Raw genomic sequence first — 26,002 nt, 5'->3', positions numbered from 1 at the left:
GTACCTGTGATCTTTTAAGTCCCTACTGTCCTTCTAGGCCACTGAGGTCTTCCTCGCAACATCTTATTCAGTCCCCAATGCAACCGTAAAAACAAAAAGTGATAGGGATTTTTCTGTTGCTGCCCTTCGACTCTCGAATAATCTCCCTATAGAAATTTCAAATGGGTGGGTTATCTCAAAATTTAAGACCGATCTTCGGACAGCCGTGGCCTACTGGTTAGGGCTTCGAGCTTGTAACCGGAGGGTTGCTGGTTCGATCCCCAACCAGTCCACGGCTGAAGTGCCCTTCAGCAATGCACCTAACCCCTCACTGCTCTGGGTTAGTGTGTGCTTCACATTCAGTGTGTGCTGTGTGTGTTCACTAATTCACAAATTAGAATAAATGCAGACCGAATTTCCCTCACAGGATCGAAAAAGTATATATACTTATACTTTTTTCTTTGCTCTTTAATATTTGTATTTCTTTTCAGCATTATATTGATATTGCCATCTTTACTTTGTACATTTTGCTCTAGGCCTATAGTAGTAGCAGCGTTAGTAACCATATATTCTTTTATCTACAATCATAATCAGTTTATTATTATCATTACTATTATTTTTGGTATCTTTATTGACTTGTCGCTTATTTTTGTTGCCATTACAGTATCTATTTTATTTCTGTGAGCACCTTGGGTCAATTGCATTGATGTGTGTGTGTGCTATATAAATAAATGTGAATAGACTTGGTGAGTAGGTTTGGATATCGTTTGGGTTTTATCCGATACCGGTGCTAAATACTTTTAAAACAAGAACGGTGCCTGAATCGGTACTTTGTTCTTACAATAAAATACCCAAACCAATAGTCAAAAGCATGAACTGCTTTTTTCGATAGTAAAACATCTTTGAATATGAAATTTTAAATTGAGCTATACATTTAGTTTATGATCAATTAGGGTTTAATATTTTTCCCAAAAATGAGATGAATCAGATCCCGGGAAATGACGACCCATTTATACGTTTTTTGCATTGCTATCATTCAAATATGCGTTCCCAATTCGATATTTTCTATATTATTTGTAGCATTATTAGGGCAAAAGAACACAGTTTAAGTTCATCAACAAAGTCTGCAATGATCAATTCTACTGCGTGATCAAGTGAGCTGCGTGCGTTACATCTGCAGCATAGCTAAATCTGAAATGCCAGTTGGATTGTCTGTGACTTGTCTTCTGAAAATCTACGCAGCCCTTATATAAAACCAATATTTTACAGCATTCAATCATACAAACTAACGACATCTGCTAAAGTAAACCATTGAATGATTCTTAAACTATTCTAAACGGAATCCATTCGGTGGCTATTGAGAAAACGGCTGCAAACGCGAACAAATCACTCAAAGTTAACAAAATAGGCTAGTTCTTCATTAGGGCAGGGCAGGCGTAGTATTTCTCTTTTAAACACATACCAGTCCAACTATAATAAAGAAAAGGATCCACCGAAATGTACAACTGTGCACTGCAAAAAGACAGGGAGATTGGCCTATGTAAAACTTAATACAAAACAAATGCCTAAATACTGCAATATCAGCATTGCATTGAACTCGTGACAACTTAGGCTACATATTTCTTTTAGTTTACAATTCATTTCTCACCCTGACCTTCGTTTTCTTGTGGAAGTGTGCTTTCAAGAAGCAGAGAGTTTCGATGCGCTCAAGAGTTTTTGGATAGAAATCACGTTCTCTCAGACTCCATGTAGCCTACTAAGAGCTTCAAACAACTGTTGCATCCGTTCGTTGAGCGGGTGTAAGTTAGCAGCAGGTTTGATGAATTAACGTTACAGTATGACAACAATAGAAGCGGACTCCCTGCGTTTTTTTTTATTTAATTTTATTTCCCGTTTCCCGTCATAACCTTTCCCGGTTATCGGGAAATAGTCTTGATTACATTTCCCGTGAATCCCGTTTCCCAGGATTAAACACCATTAACAATATGTAATTTCATTGCTTCTAGGCATAATTCTAATTGCATATGGCTTGTCATAACTTTAAATTAGTGATGGCCCAATACCGATGCCGGCATCGGGGATCAGCCTGATACTGGGCATATACTTGCACTTTCCCCTTTAACACCCACCGATACTACTTAATTACAGTGTCCCCTTATTTCAGCTCGTTTCAGTCTTGAAACATATACTTCCATTTAAACTATATCTCACCTAAACTATGCATGTGACATACACTTAGTTGAATGTAGCCTAGTTATTGTTGTCGCTGGTGTGTAGCTATGTACTTCGCACCAGTTGGGAATTAGCCTAGCATACAAAACACACTCCGTTGAGTTTCTGTTTCAGTAGATACATCCAATTTGCTAGCACACAATTTGTCAATCAGAGCAGAAAAGAATGTAGAAATAGTGTAAAATGGTATCGGTTTGAATAAAAATGGTATAGGGACATTCCTACTTCAAATGTTAAAACAGCAAACCACGGATGTGTGTACGCAATGGTAAGTAACTCAATCAATCTTTCCTCTGCTTTCAAATATATCCATTGCAGATGGCTTGCCATATCTTTAAATGTTAAAATGGCTTGCATTGGAACTGCCAGATCATGGACAATGGCATGTGCAAGTAGCCTAATCTATGGAGTCAACTTTCATCCAATGTGTTCCCAAATGCGTCAATAAATGTTATGTCTTCCCCCTTAAAGGATTTAAAAAAAAAAAAAAAAGGTTACATGGCGGTGTTCAAGTATTTCGATTCCCAGCGCTAGTAGGCATTTTAACAGCAAATACAGTGCCCTACTAAAGTATTGGAACACACGCTAAAGTTGACAATATAAATGTATGTTTTGGAAATTGATCTTAATGAAAAAAATTAGGAAATATTCAACCTTTAAGGACATCAATTTTCTTTGTGAATGAATAATGTATTGTAAATAAATAAATGTTTTCCTTAAAATACAGGGGTCATAAGTATTGGAACGCCTATTTTAAATTCCCATAGGGCCATTATTTTTAAAGGCCAGTTATTTCATGGATCCAGGACACTATGCACCCTGATAAAGTCCCCTTGGCCTTTGGAATTAAAATAACCCCACATCATCACATACTCTTCATCATACCAAGAGATTGGCATGGTTTTATTTCAGTTATTAGCTGTTAGCTAATTAACTGGTTTGAATTGCATTGAGCTCAATGAGAATGAAACCAGCTAATTCATAGTCAACTTTAGCATGTTCCAATACTTGCAACTTACACTTGCACTTCCGTGCAAAACATTAGGGTACCTTCCGTCAGAGCAGCTTAATTAATGTGGTGATGGTTGTAACGCCCCCCCCGAGTGGGCAAACCAATGTTCATCAACATCAACATGTTTTCATCACAGCAGGCAACTGTAAGGCAGCTTGCCATCACATCATAACTGCATCGTTTTAAAGTAACCGTGGTTCTGATTTTTGTAAAACAAATTACCTGTGTCTGCTGTGGCTGAGAGTACTCAGAGTAGGCAGGTGGCTCCTCTGTAGGTTTCATAATGGCTGGCTGTGTGTTCGTGGAGGGAGGCACTGCTTTGGGGATGGAGCCGGGTGGACCCTTAAAACATAAGGCATTTGATCATTTTTAAATAATGGTAAATATGTGGTGGTTTTAGAGCTGAACAAAATAAAGTCCTAATGTAAGGTTAGTTGCAAAGCTTTATCCAAAGTGACTTACAGTCATAAACACTAAATCATTTGAAAAAAATACTTTCAAGCAAAGTTTAAAAACCTATATTGAGCACAACAATGATAATAATAATAGTAATAATACAACAACATTATCAATACCAATAATATCTACAATATTTTTTCCACTTTTTGTGGCAAAACATGATACAAGTTAAAAGAAGGCTGTGGATTGTACAAACAGTTAAAGGAATAGTACGGAATTTTGGACGTAGGACCTCTAGCGGAATGTGGCCAGGACAGGCGATGCGAGGACTAGCGATGTGATGTGGGCGGGTACGGAGTTAAAATAATTTTAACTTTCGGCGATGCGAGTGAAGCAAGTACCAAATCAGAATGTAGAATAGAGATGATTGACAGTTGACGTCAACAGAGTGTTCTCCAGAGGGCGGCCGCGCAAAAACCACGGCACACCAGAATTTTGGTTCCCACTAGCAGAGGCAGCATGTCTGATGAGCAGCTAATCATCGCGATTTCCAATGAGCCTCTCCTTTACGACACCACATTAAAAAATTATAAGCATAAAAATAAGAAGCACGACGCATGGACCAGGGTGGCTGCCATCGTCGGCAATTTTGGTAAGTAGCCTATGTTTTAACTTATCTTTTCATTTTGCTCTCTACTTTATTTTCTGCTTAGATCGACATCTATCTCAAACGAAATATACTATGTCACTTAAACATGTATTACTTAATCACGGTTCCCTTGTATGTTTAGCTGATGTTGTATGTCACTGTTTAACTTCACAACCAGTGCTTACAGTGGGTACGGGTTGAGAATGCACCTTTTCCTGCAGGACTCCCGAAGAGATCCTGTAGGCTGTCGAGCCGATTTTTTTCGAGGCTAGGGCAATGCACCCAAACAACCACCAGGTGGCAGAAAGTTTCAACCCGTATTTCAACTGCATTTAATGACGAAGACCGCATATCCGTCTCATTTAATCATTAAAATGAAGGTGATGACTGGCGAAATTAATCAATCGACGTTTCAATAAACCATTGTTTAAATGATTGAAAATGGTTTAAGAAAATCGCCTATAGGCCTATCAGAAGGAAATAGCCTTCAATTCAACCGGAAAGACTCGATAGGCAACCTTAAATTAATTCATTAATTCATTACGGTTACAAGACCACATTTCCGTGAATAGGCTATTGTTGTCAAGGCGAAGACGAAAGAGATGGCCAAGATGGACATTAGGCTACATTTATATGCCAGGAATAGGCTACTTAATAATGTTAATGGCTATTTTAAAATGCAGGCATGCGTTCATTTTAACCGGCGACGCTGGGTACATGTACCCAGCACTTTTTATCACAGATTTTGTCCCCACCACTTTTGACAACAGAAAATAAAATGTCTTTAACAGAAATCTCTTTAATACATGCCTACGCTTGTCACTTTACTTATAACCGTAGGCTACATGCACGGAGAAGATCGCGCATTTTGTAACATTGTAACAATGGATGGTCAGATATGCGATAGGGCCGTGAGGGTGATGCATTGTAGCCTAACTATCGACTAGTAGTCTAGGCCTAGGTCCGCAAAATAAATGTCTAGCAATGTATAGGCTATAGATTTCGGTATGCATGTTCATGTTGTTTCAGAGATAGGCATAGACTACCGTAGGCTACTGTGCGCCAAACTATACAACAGCATTTTATCATGTGGTGAATTAATGACTAACGTCAGTTTAACATGTCAGAACTTTTGATCGGCGTTTCAAGTGCATGCCGTGAATATCAAATAAACTCGACTGGATGAATCCCTTATATTTGTTGGCAACTGTTACTATAATATAGGCATATTCAAAGCCATGCACCGGTAAGGATAAACCGGATAAACTACCAATATTTAGTTTCACTGTCCTCCGCTGCTCACAGCGCAATTTCGAATAGCCACGGAGATTAAAATATTTAAGCTTTGTAGGCTACACTGTAAAAAATTGCTGCTAATTAACAGCAATTTTGCAACAGCATGCTACTGTTTTTCCACAACACAGTCAACTACTGTGGAAATACTGTATTACTGTAAGACTGTGTGTTGTTGAGCATAAACAGTAACTACTGTAGGAAAGCAGCATCAGCCGTAGAAGAGGAACGTTCGGCTTCTGGAAATTCTCACGGCTTCTTCAGTTTTCTAGTTGAAGTGCTGCTGAAGGCTCACTGTAAGTATGCTCCTATATGCTTTATTTATGCAGTTACCTAGTCTACTCAGTGAAAACGTACTTCCATAACACAAGTTACCTACTTATCTAGCTTTATTTGCTGATATTATCCGAAGATTTGCTGGCCGGCAGATATTGCTCATATTTACACGCCAGCTACGTCTAGCTTGCGCAAGCTAATTTAGCTCACTTTAAAAAGGGCTAAATCCTGTCCAACTTGGGCTTTGTTACCTTTTTAATTAAAGCTAAACTCAGAGTTTAAAATGAGCAAAGTTTAATTTGGTTTAACGCCAACGTAATGTGTTTGCCTGTGAACAACAAAAGTTGGCTTGCGTTAGCTTGTTAGCTAGCGTTAGCCTGTGAACAACAAAAGTTGGTTTGCGTTAACTTGTTAGCTAGCGTTAGCTTGTTAACTAACGATAGCGTTAAAGTTACCAGTTCAGGACGAAGTGGAGGTAAATGTCAACATGCATAAATGCCTTTTTCTGCTGTAATAAAACCCACCTTCTACCTCAAAAGCTCTCTAATGAAATTTACATTATGTATCTGCGTTACAGGTTCACAAGTGGCTCCAGTCTGGTTTGGGGGTCTACGCTTTCTCATCCTGTCCTGCCACCCAAGTAAGCTATAGCTGCTACAGTTTTACATTTGATTTATTTGTCTTTTGGTCCACACATTAATAATAAAAATAAAAATAACCATATGCCTCTGTAACTGGTGTTAGTTCAGGAGTGGAGGTGAATGTCAACATGCATAAATGCCTTTGTCTGCTGTAATAAAACCCATCTTCTACCTCAAAAGCTCTCTAATGAAATGTACATGTATCTGCGTTACAGGTTATTCACAAGTGGCTCCAGTCTGGTTTGGGGGTCTACACTTTCTCATCCTGTCCTGCCACCCAAGTAAAGTAAGCTATACAGTTTTACATTTGATTTATTTGACTTTTGGTCTAAACATTAATAATAAAAATAAAAATAACCATATGCCTCTGTAACTGGTGTTACTAGTTCAGGACGAAGTGGAGGTAAATGTCAACATGCATAAATGCCTTTGTCTGCTGTAATAAAACCCACCTACTACCTCAAAAGCTCTCTAATGAAATGTACATTTATGTATCTGCGTTACAGGTTATTCACAAGTGGCTCCAGTCTGGTTTGGGGGTCTACGCTTTCTCATCCTGTCCTGCCACCCAAGTAAAGTAAGCTATACCAGGGTTTCCCCCAGAAAATTTGTTAGTTAAGGTGGTGTCTGTCCAGGGGAAGGGGGCGTCGCCGTAGCGTCCCCACCGCATCGCCGCCACTGCCCTACGATGAGGGGGGGGGGGGGGGGGGGTCGAGACCGTTGGTTGAACTGCAGCCGAGACCGAGTGACAACGACCGAGTCTTTCAGGAAGCAAGTCTGAGTCGAGACCGAGTCTTAAAGGAGTCAAGGCCACATCAAGACCAACCAAATAAAGGGGTTTTCATAATTTACATCACCAAGGATCATATAACAGTTCAATTCCCAAAGGGTAGAGAGGGGATTGTTGGCTACAGGAGCAGTCTAGCACACACTTATCTAAATAACTTCTTTTCTGATTTACTTAAAGACAAGGAGGTCAGCTGAAGTAAAAAATTAGTAGGCTGTCAGCATGTTGAAAATGTTGAATTTTGACACTAATGACAGCAATATACCTGGATTTCACATTCATTGTATCAGATTTAATTGAATCAGCAACCAATTAAACATCATTAACACAATTTAGACAATATTATACCTTAAAAGTGTAAGTTTATAACTCCAATGCAGGGCCTTTTGTATCTTTCAAAACCTTTGCACTGCTCAGCATAGCACCATAGGATATATTTTAAAGCCAGTCAATATTATAATATTCTATTAAAACCAAGAATATTTGTAATGGTGGATATTTTAGAATATATCATGAAATAAAGATGAAACTGTATGAACATGTAACATTGCGACTGTATGGTAAAGTATGGTAAAGTTAGTGAATTGTGATTTAGTAGCCTAAAGCTGCAATTCTTTGATTGGAGCTGTATTTGTGCCTGTTGCTCATATAGCCTAAGAGAGCCGGAACGTTTTTAATGCTTTTAAAAACATAATTAGCGAGATCGTACCGCATTGAACGCTAATATTTTGTCACTAGCAACCAAATCTGTCATCTGTCAAATACAGTTGCATGTTCAGCTCTGAACAAAAACATTCAGGAATTATTTCTACAAAACGGAAACGTGCGTCCCGCCCGGTCGGGATGAATGAAACTGGCATGGAGACAAGAGGCTATGTTTAAAGTTTAAACTAGCCTGTGTAAACCTCAGACAATTTCAGTATTGTACAACACGTGAATGAACAGCCGTCACAAGTTGTTGTTAGCTGTAGGCTAGATGGCACAAGTGTTTGTCACAACAAATTACAAGATGCAGTGGGCTATGCATTCATAGTAGACGAGTGATTAAAAAAAAAGATAAAGCGCTCAAAAGTGTTATGCCGCTCATCCCACACATTTGGTAGATTCAACGGAGAACCATTCCTGTGAGAGTCGTCAAATCTAGCAAGGTTTAGGCTATTTGTGTTCGCAGTCACTGAGATATGCGTGGCAGTGGCACCGACCTGATATCAAATACTCCTGCTGAATGAGCGCGTCGCCTGTGCGCATAGGCCAACTCGATTTGAAAAAGTTTCTTTTCTTTATGCGTTCTACAGAGAAGGGAGACTAGCGGCTACGGTTTGGAATGACATGGAGAAAACATGACAGAGTAATACGGCGAATATCACTATACATAATATAGTTATTTATTTATTTATTTCTTGAAGACGCTAGTTAAGGCGGCAGCCCTGTGTTGTTAAGGCGGCCGCCTTAGCAGGAAAGCGCTGCGGGAAACCCTGTATACAGTTTTACATTTGATTTATTTGACTTTTGGTCTAAACATTGATAATAAAAAATAACCATATGCCTCTGTAACTGGTGGTCTAAACATTAATAATAAAAATAACCATATGCCTCTGTAACTGGTGTTACCAGTTCAGGATGTAGTGAAGGTAAATGTCAACATGCATAAATGCCTTTGTCTGCTGTCATAAAACCCACCTTCTACCTCAAAAGCTCTCTAATGAAATGTACATTTATGTATCTGCGTTGCAGGTTATTCACAAGTGGCTCCAGTCTGGTTTGGGGGTCTACGCTTTCTCACCCTGTCCTGCCACCCAAGTAAAGTAAGCTATACAGTTTTACATTTGATTTATTTCACTTTTGGTCTAAACATTAATAATAAAAAATAACCACATGCCTCTGTAGCTGGTGTTACCAGTTCAGGATGTAGTGAAGGTTAATGTCAACATGCATAAATGCCTTTGTCTGCTGTAATAAAACCCACCTTCTACCTCAAAAGCTCTCTGAAATGTACATTTATCTGTGTTACAGGTTATTCACAAGTGGCTCCAGTCTGGTTTGGGTGTCTACGCTTTCTCATTCTGTCCTGCCACCCAAGTAAAGTAAGCTATACAGTTTTACATTTTATTTATTTGACTTTTGGTCCACACATTAATAATAAAAAATAGCCATATGCTTCTGTAACTGGTGTTACCAGTTCAGGATGTAGTGAAGGTAAATATCAACATACATAAATGCCTTTGTCTGCTGTAATAAAACCCTAGCCTACATTTTATGTATCTGTGTTACAGGTTATTCACAAGTGGCTCCAGTCTGGTTTGGGTGTCTAAGCTTTCTCATCCTGTCCACACACACACACACACACACACCAGTTACACTGCCTGGTGTTCATTTTCATGTATCATAGGTGCGCAGATGTTGTATGAATTGAAAGTGAGTTGTATGAATTAAAATGTTAATATTGTTTACTGTATTTAATAAAAAAGCTTTTAAATGACATCTTGTTTGGGCTGCTCTTATTATCAGTAGTGTATATAAAAATTAAGCGATACAAGTACTGTGAAAATGCTGTAGAGTAGTGTTATTTTAACAGTACTAGTACTGTGTACATTTTGTAGAGTACTGTAACTTTACGGTACTACTACTGTGTAAATATTGCAGTGTACTGTGATACATTAAACAGTATTATACTGTAGTTGGAAAATTACCGTAAAAAAACAGTAGATTACAGGTAACCACAGCTGCCAGTAACATACCGTGATTTTACAGGGAATTTTTTTACAGTGTACTATTTCGTAGAGGGCCTAGGTATTAACTTTGAAAAATGTCTCTGCCCCCCGCGAAAGTAGGCATATAGCCTACATTTTCATGAGGATTACTCTGCAAACTAAAGCATAACCTAGTAACTAGGCATAGGCGTTACGAAGATAAAGGATCCAACTGTGGCGCAAGTGATTTCGGCGCTGCACTGCATGCCAACGACCCGGGTTCGCTTCCCACTCCATCATCCATTCCTCAACCCACCAAAGAAATGACAAATTTGCTCTTAAAGTATATATATTAAAAAAATTAAAGATGTTTTAGTTTTGCGAATCTTTTTTATGTTTGCGATATCTGCTGAAAAGAGCTAGCCTATATTTTTCAGCATTCACACACATTTTCACATTTACATAATTAGAGCAGGCTCAGTGACACGGAGGCAGTCGTCCTCAATGCGCACAGGTGAAGAACTGGTTAGACGAGTGTGGGGGAGGGGGAATGATCGCATAAGACAATTGCTCTTCATGAAGCTGATACAATGGATAGTGTTATGTACTGTAGGCCTAAAGTGCTGCGTCGACATCGGCCGTCTATAGGCCTATACCGTCTTTAAGCGTCTTTGTCCGAATCCAATGGAGACTGAAAGTTGGTACAAAAATAACTGGGATGAAGTGGTACAAAAGTAAATGTCACTATGCCACTGCTCAGGGTGAAAGGATATAGTGAAAGCCTAAGGCATGCGATTCCCAAACTTTTTATTACGACGCACCAATTTCAACATCTTCATCTAGGCTTTAAGCCACACGCTAAAAAATCAACACGGGTAAAAAGGCCCTCGTTTAAGACACGACCACACAACAGCATATGCTCATTCCCACGCAACATTTCGAATTTATCATTCTGAACGTGAGCTAGATTGAGCTATGAAACGTCAAGTCATGCCCTATGCGGGACATTCTAAAACGCTTAACGTGGCTTAAGGGCGGAAAACAACGGTCAATCATCACCAAATTTCTCATGAGTCATGACCATATATTGTCATGGACACTTAAACCTGTCAAAAAAACTAAACCGTAATCCAACAAGTATAGAAGATATCTCACATTTACGCTGTCTTCTTCATTGGTGCCTATGGCGAGAAAAAGGCTTTGGTTTAATGTATCTAAACAACGATGTCCACCAAATTCTCTCTCATATTGCTCATCATAATCACTTTAAACTATAGGCTAAATATATCGAAACTCAAATTATTATGGACGTTATATGTCATGAAGCGTTTCTGCCCCATTGAAAGGAAAAAGCTTAACGTGGTTTAATTCAACTAAACAACGATCATTGATCACCAAATTTCTCTCTCATATTACTTCTGATAAGCACATTAAACTATCAAAAACTCGGACCCCTGGCCCCAGTCGTGGCGCGACTGGCTGGGGCACCTGCACCGCACGCCGGCGACCCGGGTTCGATTCCCGCCCCGTGGTCCTTTCCGGATCCCACCCTACTCTCTCTCCCACTCGTTTCCTGTCACTCTACACTATCCTGTCTGATTAAAGGCATAAAAAGCCCAAAAAAATATCTTTAAAAAAAAAAAAACTCGGACCCAAACACCATGGACGTTATCTGACATAAGCAGGCATGAAAACGGGTCAGGGGTGAAAAAGGTGAGAAGACTCTTCGACCCCACCCCCACCCCCACCCCCCCCCCCCCCCCCCCCCCCGAAAAGGAAAAAAAGAAAAAAAACCTTCCAAAAACAAAAAAAAAGTGTGAGGGACCCACTTTCTTTCTTTCTCTTTCTCTCTCTCTGTGCTTGAAGTTATTACACATTTCTGATGATCTCATAGGCCTAATGGACACTTAAACAGAATAAGGCTGAATATTTGTTGGACCAAACCAGGTAATCAATAAACTTGCTTGAGACACTCACTATTTCAAACTAATATTATTATATAAAATACTGTAGGGTAGATAGGCTTTAATTTTTTTTAATTGTTTTTAAACGTTTTAACATGCAGCCTAGGCTACTACAGATTGTGGTTTATATTGTGCTACTGTAGTGTGTTTAACCAACCAATAAAGTTATGTGAACGGTCTTCATATTACAGGTTAACCTGTAGGCTACCTGTAGGCACAGACTAGGCTTCTGATCAGGGTCCTGCAACTCGAAAATCAAATGTAAATTTACGTTACGCATGGCTTACGAACTCGTAATGATCCGGGTGTAACTGAAACTTGTCGCAAGTCACACACATAACTCAAACGGTTACGTGCGTTACGTGTGGTCTGAAGCAGTCGCAACTTTTTTTGGCTACGTTACGCATCATTTGCGAACCATTTGAGTTGTATATCTTTTGCGTAGGCTTTGCGTAACGTCTATGCCAGGGGTTTTCAAAGTGGGTGCCGCGGCACCCTGGGGTGCCGTGACGCATGCTCAGGGGTGCCGCGGAATTGTCTAAGGCAGTGGTTCCCAAACTTTTCTGGCTTACGGCACCCCTAAACCAGTATCTCTCTCCATCCACGGCACCCCTATTTTTTTTTTTTTTACTTTTTACTCAACCTCCTTTGTGCCATATTTGTACTTCATGCCATTTTCTTTAACCTTGTGATATGTTGGATAGGCCAAAACTGCTTTTATTATAGGCATTACTAAGATAAGGTGAAGTTAATATCTTTTTTTGTTTTATTCAAATGAACTACTTTCATTCAACTCATTTAATTGAACTTTTGAATAAATGGTGAACAGGATGTGAAGAGACAACTTGATAACCACCTGACCTCGGGGTGCAGTCTGAACCCATTTCACTGCAGAGGGCAGTGAATAACCGTGTTTGAAGGGGACGTTATTTAACGTAATTAACTATTTTTACGACTTGATTCAATACATCCGTCATGTCTGGAGGCATCGTTTTTGCAGTAAGAGCCTCCCGATGCAACATGCAATGCGTCGCTACCATGGCAGGATTCTGTTGCATAGCTTTCGTTACAAAGCCTTGACCCGACCCGTCATTGAGGCCGCCCCGTCAGTGGCAGTGCACACACTTACGCACATATCCCAGCTAAGATTATTGTTCCTCAAGTATTCATCTGTCACCCTGAATATCTCATCTCCGGCAGCATGGTTGGTCAGTTCTTTGCAAAATAAAAAGTTATCTGTAAATTTGTCCTCATCGACATCTCACGTTAGCGAGCAGCTGGCAAAGGCCACTAGCATAAGTGGACTCGTATTTGAAGCGCAAACTTCCCCAATAGCCGTAGCCAATGTTAGCCCACGTCTCCCTGCAGACCAGGCATACTGGTGTGGGACACGTTTCCTCGCCACCCCAAGTGAACACATACTGGAGGTAGGAGTCGTTATATTGCCTCACTTTTCTCTTTACTGATTTCGTCTGGTCAGATTCCGACGTCTGTCCCTGTGGAGGTGCATGGCGCTCTCTTTAAAAACGTATCCATTGCGCTTATACCTGCACTCCGCCATACGGAATAACTAACGAAGTCACCGAACAAACAATAAGTAGCCTACATACAGCACAGTACGATACAGTAAACTTTAGCCTATTGTTTGTGCTGCAAATACGTTTTTGCAATAAAATGAAATTTTAAATGGATATTATGCTTTTTAAAATGTCATTAAATTATCAAGCCTTAGACCAGGGGTTTTCAAAGTGGGTGCCGCGGCACCCTGGGGTGCCGTGACCCATGCTCAGGGGTGCCGCGGAATTGTCTAAGGCTTGATAATTTAATGACATTTTAAAAAGCATAATATCCATTTAAAATTTCATTTTATTGCAAAAACGTATTTGCAGCACAAACAATAGGCTAAAGTTTACTGTATCGTACTGTGCTGTATGTAGGCTACTTATTGTTTGTTCGGTGACTTCGTTAGTTATTCCGTATGGCGGAGTGCAGGTATAAGCGCAATGGATACGTTTTTAAAGAGAGCGCCATGCACCTCCACAGGGACAGACGTCGGAATCTGACCAGACGAAATCAGTAAAGAGAAAAGTGAGGCAATATAACGACTCCTACCTCCAGTATGTGTTCACTTGGGGTGGCGAGGAAACGTGTCCCACACCAGTATGCCTGGTCTGCAGGGAGACGTGGGCTAACATTGGCTACGGCTATTTGGGGAAGTTTGCGCTTCAAATACGAGTCCACTTATGCTAGTGGCCTTTGCCAGCTGCTCGCTAACGTGAGATGTCGATGAGGACAAATTTACAGATAACTTTTTATTTTGCAAAGAACTGACCAACCATGCTGCCGGAGATGAGATATTCAGGGTGACAGATGAATACTTGAGGAACAATAATCTTAGCTGGGATATGTGCGTAAGTGTGTGCACTGCCACTGACGGGGCGGCCTCAATGACGGGTCGGGTCAAGGCTTTGTAACGAAAGCTATGCAACAGAATCCTGCCATGGTAGCGACGCATTGCATGTTGCATCGGGAGGCTCTTACTGCAAAAACGATGCCTCCAGACATGACGGATGTATTGAATCAAGTCGTAAAAATAGTTAATTACGTTAAATAACGTCCCCTTCAAACACGGTTATTCACTGCCCTCTGCAGTGAAATGGGTTCAGACTGCACCCCGAGGTCAGGTGGTTATCAAGTTGTCTCTTCACATCCTGTTCACCATTTATTCAAAAGTTCAATTACATGAGTTGAATGAAAGTAGTTCATTTGAATAAAACAAAAAAAGATATTAACTTCACCTTATCTTAGTAATGCCTATAATAAAAGCAGTTTTGGCCTATCCAACATATCACAAGGTTAAAGAAAATGGCATGAAGTACAAATATGGCACAAAGGAGGTTGAGTAAAAAGTAAAAAAAAAAAAAATAGGGGTGCCGTGGATGGAGAGAGATACTGGTTTAGGGGTGCCGTAAGCCAGAAAAGTTTGGGAACCACTGGTCTATGCGCAGTGTGCTTCGAGTAACAGGGCCCACGTTTCTTAAAGACAGCATTATCATGTCAATCAACTACGTCTCTGGACAATATGAGCATTTAATTCAACTGTCACACTAGCCTTTGATAGGCTATATGATATACTGATAAAGTCTGCCTATTTGCTTCACCTATTGCCGATCTAGATGGTTCAAACTGCACGTATTCTTCATCAAAATAACTCGTTATGTCTACATGTTTGTCTAATTTCGCTAACTTTCAGCTCCTTTCATCCTGCTACGTTGCTACACTAGTCTCAGCGTCTTATTCTAATAGAAGTTGAAAGTTTCAACTAGCCCACCTGTGAAATCCCTCGGCATCTCTCCTCGCCAGGATCACTATTCCACCTGACATCTCAGACGCATCTATCTGCGCTCACAGCAGGGAGGCTAGGCTATACTTGGCTTGCGCGTTCTGTTCGCGTTGCGTCTATGTCAACAATTAGCTTCCACTAATGTTTATTAAACGCATAGGGCAGGGGCTACATTCACGCATCCCTTGCTGATTAGACACGTTTTAAATGCAGCTCTGGAAACACCTCGAGATGCGTTAGCGTCTGCGCATGACTCAGTTATAAATTCAATTCACCTTGACACCCCCCCCCCCCTCCTAAATATTTTCTCATCGGATCTGCACGAATCGTGTAAGTCACCTATTTTTTATTCAAAACGGCGAATTTCGCCGAAAGGTGAGGAGTTTTCATGCCTGCATAAGCATAGGCCTACAAAGGAAAGTTCTCCGCGCTTCTGTTGTGCGACAATCTGGTACTTATACAACTATGATGAACAATTTATGGTCATCATATTTACGACTCTGATGAAGACGTTTGTAATGTCGAAACGTTAGTTAATGTTTTGCACCTTTTAAATAGCCTACAAAAGAAGACATCTGCGTTGCACCGGCATTCCTCTTCTTTTCATACAAAAAGGCTTAACGTGGAATAAGTTTGGAAAACAACGACCAATGATCACCAAATTTCTCTCTTATAGGCTATTACTTCTCATAAGCATATACAACTCTCAAAATATCGAATCCAAATTCCAATCATTATGGACGTTATCTTAATTTTCACGTTAAGCTTTTCATGTTAAGAGTTTTAGAATGTCCCGGCAATGCTGTAGCCGATTTCACAGCGCAGCAGAGCGCGGGGTTAAATATAACATGCACTTTTTATTTAGATGTAACACGCACCAGCCTTCTTAAACTGCATGCTTTAGAAAGTTGACGTAGGCCTAATAAAAATAACTAGCCTACTTTTTGGCTAGCAAAGGCATCCCCGTTTAGCTAATTGTCCTAAACATTGCGTTCGTTTTTGTGACTTATCCTATGCAGCATATCCGTGATAAGTTGAGCAGACACTGCTGTTTCATTGAAAGAAGGTAGGCCTAATAAGCATTTCCCTCCCTCTCCATTGACCAGAGTGTTTTTCCAGCATGAGACGAACCTGCATGTTATTAGGGCGGTCTTATGTTGGCCCCCTGCGGTTGCAGTTTTAATTACAAAGTCCCAAACCTTCGGGATTCCCGGTGTGCGGCAAAGAAAGGAGCATTCTCAACCCGTACGATCTGTATATAATTCCTTTGATTTTATTCTGATAGATTCTTATGTTTTTTGTGTAGATGTTTAGCACCTCGTTTAATAGAATTCTTTCTCTGTTACAGGTTTGTTTATGCTTCCATGAGGAGAATTTTATAGCATGGCCTCGAAAAGCACATTTGTATGCATCCCATACAATGTGTGGATTTGCTGAACCAGTGTTAAAAAGAAAGAAATCTGAGATAAATTGCTTAGTTTTAACAATGAAATGTCCATCTTCCAACAACGATTGATTACATTTCCAATAGCCTTTACCCCTGTCAATGTCAGCAAACTTAAATTCCAATATAATAAGATGATGATCAGATCTAAATCTTTCAGCAATTGTTACTTGAGTAGCTTTTGCTATAAGAGAGAAAGAAATCAAGAAAAAATCTATTCTACTTGCAGAAGCATTCCGCCTCCAAGTATATCTAATTAAGTCTGGATTTTTTAATCTCCAAATATCAAAAAGATCCATTGTAGACATCATAGACGTAAGTAAGAGCATGTATTTTCTGTCCATGACAGTCCCTGCCCTCTCCGGCCCTGTTTTTGGAGGGCTGGAGGGCAATATTATAGTCTCCAGCTTTAATTACAGGAATGTCATCATTTCGAATCATATTATAAACAATATCAAAAAAAGTTGGATCGTTATCATTTGGAGCATAAATATTAACCAAACAGAAACGTCTACTTTCAATTTCCACATCTAAAATTATTATACGACCATCCATATCCTGTTCTATTTTATGCACACAAGTTTCAAGATGCTCTCTAAACAATATCAAAACTCCTTTTGGTTTCTTGCTCCATGATTAAAGAAAATGGACCCCTCCCATTCTCGCCTCCATTTTTCTTTAACATCCAGAGTAGAATGCCATTCTTGTAAACAAATTATATCCAAATCCTTTTTTTCAGCTTACCAAGTAAATATTTCACTTCTTTTTATGTCATTAGCCAGTCCATTACAATTATAGCTGGCAATACGCAGGGATTCAAGACTCATAATACTTTAACTCAAATAACTTTCCTGCCAATGGGAGTTTATTAATCTTAGTGGCCTTATTCTGAAAGCAAAATGTTATGAATGCAAAAACAAACAAAAAACAAAACAAAAGAAAAGACAAAACAAATAAAAGGAACATACCTAAATTACATTAAAAGACCACAAAGGGCTATGTCAGTGGCAACAACAACAAAACTTATTCTAGGGAGATCAATTCAAATTCATTTTGATTCACCTCTATAGGCTATTAATTATCATCTTCACTCATCTCCAGTAAATAGAGCCATGTTGTGATTGTTATGTCTTTGTATAATTCGCCGTCGATATAGAGTTTATCAGCAACAAGTCTTACCCTGCCCTTTTCTTTTTTGTCCTTTTTCTCTTCTTTAAATATGGGAAGTAGTGCTTTACGTCTGTCCATAATCTCCACAGGGTACTGCTGGTTAATGCCAAAGTTTTTCCCCTTAAGCTTTGGTCCCAGTCCGAAGACCATCTCTCTGTACGTGTACTGCTCGAAGCAGGCGATGATGGCTCTTGGTTTGGCCTGCTCCTCCGCCGCAACGTTCGAATAGGAACTTTTCTTGGGTCTTGCTGGTCCGAGTCTATGCACTCTGTGGAAAGTAATCCGCTGAACAATCTCCTCCTTGATACCCAGCTCGTTTGTAAAAAAAGCCTTGAAGACGTCTCTAACATTCTCATCCTTCTTCTCGGGGATACCGCTGAATATCAAGTTGTCTCGCATTGAGCGCGCGGTCATCTCCAGCATTTTCTCCTTCAGCTTGAGGTTTTCCCTGGTAACATCTCTGACAGACCTCTGCACCCTCTTAACCTTTTCTTTCACAGACTCAAGATCCTTGCGTGTATGCTCCAGGGATATCCCATTTGCAATCACAGTCTCTAAATCTTTGATATCGTCCGACATTGAGTCCAACTTTCTTTCTCAAGTTTCTTTAATTTCTCATTTATATCGCTCAAGATTCCTTCCATATCGGGCGTAAAGAAAAAGAATTATCCAGACTGCTGTCTAATTCCGAGTTAAGGCGTTTGTTCGGGGGCTCAGATCTTTTTAGTTTGTTTGAAACTCCTGGCGTCTTTGTTGCATCAGATGCCATCAATCAGAGTAGGAAACAATCAGATCAAAAAAAGTATGCCACTGGAGCGTAACGCCAACTTAAAGGGATATTCCGCCATTTTTGGAAATACGCTCATTTTCCACCTCCCCTCGAGCAAAACAATCGATATTTACCTTGTTCCCGTTCATCCAGCCATTCTGTGAGTCTGGCGATACAACTTTTAGCTTCAGCCTAGCATAGATCATTGAATCGGATTAGACCATTAGCTTCTCGCCTGCTAGCTTCATGTTTAAAAGTGACTAAGATTTCTGGTAATTTTCCCATTTAGAACGTGTCTCCTCTCAAGTTAGAAAGTGCAGTAAGACCAACTGAAAATGAAACCTGGCGTTTTTCTAGGCTGATTTGACATGGAACTACACTCTCATCAGGCGTAATAATCAAGGCAACTTGCTAACGTACCATAGGCGCAGTGATATTGTACGCAGCATCTGAAAATAGTCCCCATAGACAACAAGCAGTAGTAGTGCCAGTAGTTTGCAAGTTGCCTTGATTATTACGCCAGATGAGAGTGTAGTTCATATGTCAAATCAGCCTAGAAAAACGCCAGGCTTCATTTTCAGTTGGTCTTCTTACACTTTCTAACTTGAGAGGAGACACGAACAAATATCGATTGTTTTGCTCGAGGGGAGGTGGAAAATGAGCGTATTTCCAAAAATGGCGGAATATCCCTTTAAGTGGCCCATTCAAAATCAAAAACTGTTTCTTAATTGAATTCTACCTTCAATCCGCGAAAAATACTTACAATTCTCCCGTATTTTAATAAAGTTTGCCACCCGACATCACCTACTGCTCACCTACAGGCTCATGCTCATCGATATCACTTTTCTCCTAAAAGTTATTCACAAAGCCTTTCAGAGCTACTTTTAGAAAGGAGAAACGACAACTCCTAAACTAATAGTGAGTCTTCGTTGCTATGGTTGACGTCATTACTCATGCACGAGCTTGATTAAAGTGACCACCTTGATCATGGCCGTAACTACCATTGAGGACACCGAGGTCATGTCCTCGGTATTTTTTTCTTCAAGTTTCGTTTTATAAGTGTTACACCTTAAGTCTTCTTCCGTATTGAACTGATACGGAACGCTCTTTGTTCTGTATTTTAAGAAACTCCTCAATGCACGCACGTTACAATGAAAAACACACACAAAATTGATGTGATTAAACATAGAGCCATACAATTAAGTGTGAACGTTCATTGAATGCATGCGTGTACGCGTTTGCGTGACAGAAACTGAAACTACGTTGGTGGCAAAGCTCTGCGTCAACCTGTTGGAAGGCTATAATTATTTAACGACATTTAATAGAACAACGTGGATTCTCGCAACTCCCATAAAAACAGAGCAGAGGATGTACAATACATTGATTAGCATAGATAGGTACTTTATTGATCCCCAAGGGGAAATTCAAGGATTGAGTATCGTTTAGTCAAATTTGATCATGGTCAGATCTAGTCTTTCATTTAAAGATCTCCAGATTTCGCCTATCTGCACGGCCGTTTACCATAGACAAAAGTTGCTATTGTGTTTCCTGAATCCTTACATTCAGGCATTCAAATGAAATTTCATTATAAACCATATCCATTTTTTCTCCATTCTCCCATGCAACCATGGAAAAGCAATGCACTATTGTACGTATATCTTACATTAGTAAAGCAGGCCTCTGATGTGCATATGCCACGCTAACATGTGCATATGCATAGTTTTCACAAACTTTTTGTGAACAATTTTGGCACTTCAAACATTGACTGCTTTGAAGTGAAAGTGCATGTCTAACTATATAGCATAATAATCATTGTAATGATCATCATAATGATGATTTGATGGGGGGTGGGGTGTAGGTACGTGTAGGTGGGCCCTATGACCCCAAAGTCTGCCATAACCAGGCCTCAACTTAAAGAAGCTAAGCTCCACGCCCCGCGCTCCATTTCACATTGAATGTTCCTTATGTTATTTTCACATAGTTGGCAACCCTAGCTATGACCCTGCAGTTTATATGCAGCATTCCCTACACTGATGAGGAGATGCAGAGCATTCTTAATCACAGAAGGAGTAGGGTCCAGTTTAAATAACCAAAGTCAGTTTGGGAAAAGGCTCTTGAGGCTCTACAAAAAGAATATTGTGGAAAAGTGTGTTGGTTCAAGTTATGAACAAAACATGTTATACAATGAACAAATATATAGTTCTATGTCGTTGGCAACATGATCAGAGGGGTCGGAAGAACCCCCCTGGCATTTCGGGATGCCCAAAATTTCTAGCGATGGCCCTGACCTCGGTATTTTAAAAATCCTGGTTACGGCCTTGACCTTGATTGGCTGATGATTATAACGCGGGAATGATGGCAAAAACCTCCCCTACGATGACGAGTTGAGTGACAGGTGTTAGGTCTTAGCTGGTGAGAATGCATGGGGCTGTGAAGGATGGAAGATGATGAATAAATAGGCATAGCTTAAATCAGGGATGGGCAACTGGCGGCCCGCGGGCCACATGTGGGAGCATAAATGCATTGAATATGAGGCTTGTAATTGCACTTCATGATGGGCCATTGTTTTTCAATATTGTGCCATCATTGAATGGTGATTTATGTGAGCCCTTTGCACTGAAAATAATACTTATCACTGGCTGTAAAATATTTGTATTTGTTGTTAGGGAGTCTATGTAAAAAATGCATTTGAGCATGAAAATTGACATATGTGTTCTTATTCAGAATTATTTTGCATCAGCATCAGATGTGCGGAAGTGCGCGGCCACATTTGGCCCTCTGATGGTGATGATAAAAAAATGTGTCCCTCTTAGTCATGAAAGTTGCCCATCCCTGGCTTAAATGAATAAAGAGTAAAGCAAATAGCCTAGGCATAATTAAACACTACGGACTGGAGCAGCATCTTTGCCACATGTTTTAAATTAATCTGTATGAAACACGTACTGTAGCCTACATTTGCAAAGAGGAGAAACGATTTAATTTAATTAGGCACAGTGAGACGTTACATTTAGTTTACATGCAATGGTGGTTTTAATTGTTGGTGGCATTATTGCATTTGCATTCTTAGTTGCAATGCACAATCATTCCCTTGCATGACAGCTCCTGTAACCACACGTTCATTTCAAAACATCGCAACGTGAAATGCCACTAAAAGCGGGTTGTGAATAGGTCTTAGTGAGTTAGAAGTCCTCTGGAGTTATTTTTAGCTGTCCTAGACTTAGGAGCTCCTTTTAGGTTTAAAATTCTTTGTGAATAACTTTTAGTGAAAAAAATTAGGAGTCCTTAAGTTAGGAGTGACACGCCCATTATTTTTAGGAGTTTCTCCTAAATTCGCCAGTTAGGAGCTACTTTTAGCCTTAAAATTCTGTGTGAATACGGGCCCTGGAAACTGGGACTGTGTGTGAGTGAGGTCCAGCAAGACTTACCGGCTTTGTATCTGTGAAGGGGTTATATTCCTCCAACCCAGGGGGAGCGTTTTGTGTTACTTGTGTCACTGAGGGATCCTGTAAATAAAAGTGATAACAGTAGACTTTATTGATGATGATAATCTTATATGGTATCCCTCCCATTAACTGGTCAACATAGCTACCATTAACATGGTAGAAAACAATAATGTTGGCTATTCTCTTTCCTGTTTTAGTAAAGAGCATGTTGTATGGCCGGTGCCCCAGAGGATGGCAGTTTTGTAGCAAAAGCCAAATAATTTATTCCGAGTACAAAACATCTGTTACCTTTTCTAAAATCAACAAGTAGTATTCACTTAACCCATTAGAGACTAAGGCCATTTTTTTCTAAAATAAATTATGGGAGATAGTGCTAGGCAATTCTATACCACGATAACGATATATATCCCGACATAGTATTTCTACTTAAAATTATATATTTACATCCACACATGAATGCAAATTTTTCTTATAATTTAAGAAATAATGGTTGTAATTGTAATTGTGTAGGTGTAATTGAGTGCTTGTCACTAAGAAATACATGAGAGAAAATAATGACGTTAAACCAAATAGTAAGCCTAAATGATCTAAATGTCTAACACTCTGTAAAGCGCCATGAGACATGTGTAATGTATTGGCGCTCTATAAGCGACATTAAATTGAAATTGAAATTGAAATTGAAATGCCATAGCCTAGATAGGTTAGCAACACACATTTGAGATGCAAGTGAGCAAATCAACTTGATATTAGCCTATAATTGTGTGTTACAATAGCATCACTTAAACTAGCAGCAATGGCCCAATCCCAATGTCAGCCCTAAAGACTAAGAACTAAAGACTCACAGACTTAATTGATCTCAGGTGCTAAGTGAGTGAGTGTGTGAGGCCACATAGGCTCAGATAGGTATTTGGGATTGGGACAGCACTTCACGAGATCACATGTACCTTGGCAATGTTTACTAACAAAGACGTTGCTAACATTTGCACCATGCACGTGTGTCGTGCGTGCTGTTGTTTACCTTCATTTCCGGATTTTTCTATGATCTCCGCGGTAAACGTCACAACAGTTTGAACTGTGGGTAATTCCCTTAGGTTAAAGTCTGCACCGATGCAGACTCACGGAAAGGGCTCGGTAAGTCTGTACTCAAACCCTCCCGCCCGTTGTAATTCGACATTGGGACAGCCCTAAACCCTTAAAAATTTCGCGAGAACGCGCACCAAAGTCTGTGAGTTCGTGAGTCCGGACATTGGGATTGGGCCATTGTCTCGCTGTTAATAGCACTGCTGCGCATACGAGTGTGTGAGGGGGAAAAGACGTAAAGCCACAGGCTAGCTTTTAGGGGAGACCTGCCTTGCGCGCACCGCTTCTTCAGAAGAACACAGTAATTCTTAAAAGTATTGTAAAGTAGGCTAACATTAGGTGTTGTGACATTTTTAATTTCAGGGTATTGCAATACTTTTGTGGTATCGGTGCACCGTGCAACACTAGTCTTTATGCCAACGTCAAAAAAGTTTAATTTGTTTACTATTAGCTGCCTGCATTCATTTGCCTGGCCACCCATCCCGAGTCAGTAAATTAAGGTTGTTGTCTGCGAGAAGCGGCAACACACCTGCAATTAAATCATCTGAGCAGTCACAGCCACGTTAAAATTACGATATTCCGGTAGAGGACTGTATCGTACGAGACATTTTTCTGTCGTACAACGATATATACCGTAGTATCGCACAGCACTAATGGGAGATATGGGGGGAAACCTTCCTATGAAATGTTCAAGGCATAGGCAAATGTGAAGTCAGATGCCATTCAGCACAGATTTCGAGGATGGCTCTTGAAAATCAGAACATTTTGCTGACAAAATATCAGCATTATCTCTAAATCGGCGTCACATTCCCTTTTAAATCTAGCATTGGCAATATATTATAACAATACCTTATAAGGCTATGGAGTTACAACTGTTAGATGATTGGCAGCATTTGCACAAGCTTGCAAGTAAATTATTATATACATATGTGTGTGTGTGTGTGTGTGTGTGTGTGTGTGTGTGTGTGTGTGTGTGTGTGTGTGTGTTTCAAATAAAGACAAGCTTTATATCTGGTTAAAAAGTCATTAAATAAATAATAAATAAATTCACAGTATATGAAAGGAGAGTGATAGCACGAGATCGATGCATTTAAATATTTAAATATTAAACATTTTAATGTTGTAGTAATACATATTTTTGCAAACTCGCTTCATTCAATCCTTGAACATATCTCGGGATGGTGCATTCTTACTATTTACCATACCAATTTACTATAATAACGTCAGCACCCAAGACATTAACCACAAAGATAAAATAGTGCCCACTGTGCACTGACGACCGTTGCAGCCCAATGTAGCCAGAATTATAAAGGGCAACCACTTGTTTCAGATTGCCTAAATCAGAACATGCTGTCTGGGTGTTGCCTAATTGGTGGTAGGATAGAAACTCGCATGGCTGAACGAGAAGAGATAAGTTAGCTCAGTGAGTAGGGACAGGTGAAGGGCATCAGTTTCGCTGCAGGACCGAATCCATGTTATTGCTAGTCTGCAATACTTTACATGTTTTTTTATCCGAGTGCTCGTAGTACATGAGTATGAATGTAGTGCAGTACACGAAAAGCGACTTCAAAAACGTGTCTGTGAATGTATGACAACTTCTGCTGCTGTGGTAGACTATGAGCACAGGAAACCAGTAGGTGGAGAAACCAGAAGGCACACAACACCGTCAAACAAATTGGACCAGCAACACCGGAAACGAGGTTGCAGCTCAAGTGGTGTCTTCCGACCTGTCTAACCAAGCTAGATAGATGCTAAGCCAAAGAAACATGACGTGACATGTCAACATTTAGATTTAAGGCCAACGAATGACACATTATTCCGTCTAATTTCAATATGAACTCGGAATTAACTTGTCATCCATGTAGCTAATATTTTGAGTTGACAGCACAAATTTGCTCTGACAAACTTAACATTAACTATACGTTGCAAACTATGACCAGCTTTATTTTCCTTTCATTCCTACCGAACTTAGTTGATCTAACTTAAATTAAGTTGCGATATCTGAATAACACTGCATCAAGGAAACAGATGCATGCAAACGCAAATATAACGTTAGCGTAGTTAGCTAACATTACATTTCAAAACAGTGACGTTTAGCTAACTTCATGTTGGCGGATATTAGCTTACGCTAGCTGCTAGCTAAATGTTCAGACACCTGACAGCGAACTCCTTCCAATGCCAATTTCCCCCCTCAGCTAAAGCAAAACATAATATCGCTAATATTGCGTTAACAACTAACTCCAGACATCCACACATGAACACTGAATAACTCAAGAGGCCTACTAGTTAACTTACTAGCCTAAATTGTACCTGAATCAAGCTATAGACCACTCAGCAAGCTAATAGGGAGCTAGCATAGGATAGCAGCTAACTTATCGACCGTGACTCTATTTTCTACAACTCACCTGAAATGGGTTGCTGAAATCAGGATCCGCAAATGGGTTGCTGTCAAAATCCGACATTCTTACGTAAGCTTAAACCTCTTAAGACCGAGCTTTCGGCTGACAATACACAGCCTAAACGTTAACCGTAACGTTACCCCTTCACTGTTCCAAGGCTTCAGGTTTCTTTCAGCTTCAGCAGCAAAATGGCAGGATAGGAAGTGATGTGTGCCTTCGATCATTATACCTCATCGAATCATTTGCAAGCTGCGCAGAAACTTCATAATTATAAAGCCATATATATTTAAGTCAGCGAAAAACAAGTTATTATCGTGAAGAAAAATAGGCACTGAATAATATGCGCCTGTGCAGAGGTCCAAGCAGAGAAGCTTGCTGGCTTTATAGCTAGACTACTATTTTCTTTTTCTGTCCTATGTAGCAAACATTTAA

At 39.9% G+C, this 26,002-nt stretch overlaps 1 protein-coding gene across 1 annotated transcript in view; it reads right to left on the bottom strand.

Annotated features, from left to right (window-relative positions):
• scamp1 (secretory carrier membrane protein 1) overlaps positions 1–25,795 on the bottom strand; it is a 60,130-nt gene extending 34,335 nt beyond the window's left edge. Inside the window, exons 1-3 of the mRNA XM_062554603.1 lie at positions 25,577–25,795; positions 22,074–22,151; positions 3,446–3,565 (exon numbers count right to left, since the gene is read on the bottom strand). Coding sequence (XP_062410587.1) covers positions 3,446–3,565; positions 22,074–22,151; positions 25,577–25,633 — 255 coding nt within the window. The 5' untranslated portion in view covers positions 25,634–25,795. The remainder of the gene's footprint in view (positions 1–3,445; positions 3,566–22,073; positions 22,152–25,576) is intronic.
• Between the last annotated feature and the right edge of the window lie 207 nt (positions 25,796–26,002).

The sequence above is a fragment of the Sardina pilchardus genome, chromosome 14, assembly GCF_963854185.1.
Source record: "Sardina pilchardus chromosome 14, fSarPil1.1, whole genome shotgun sequence".
In the NCBI taxonomy this organism is placed as follows: domain Eukaryota; kingdom Metazoa; phylum Chordata; class Actinopteri; order Clupeiformes; family Clupeidae; genus Sardina; species Sardina pilchardus.
This window is presented reverse-complemented; position numbering and strand designations above follow the sequence as displayed.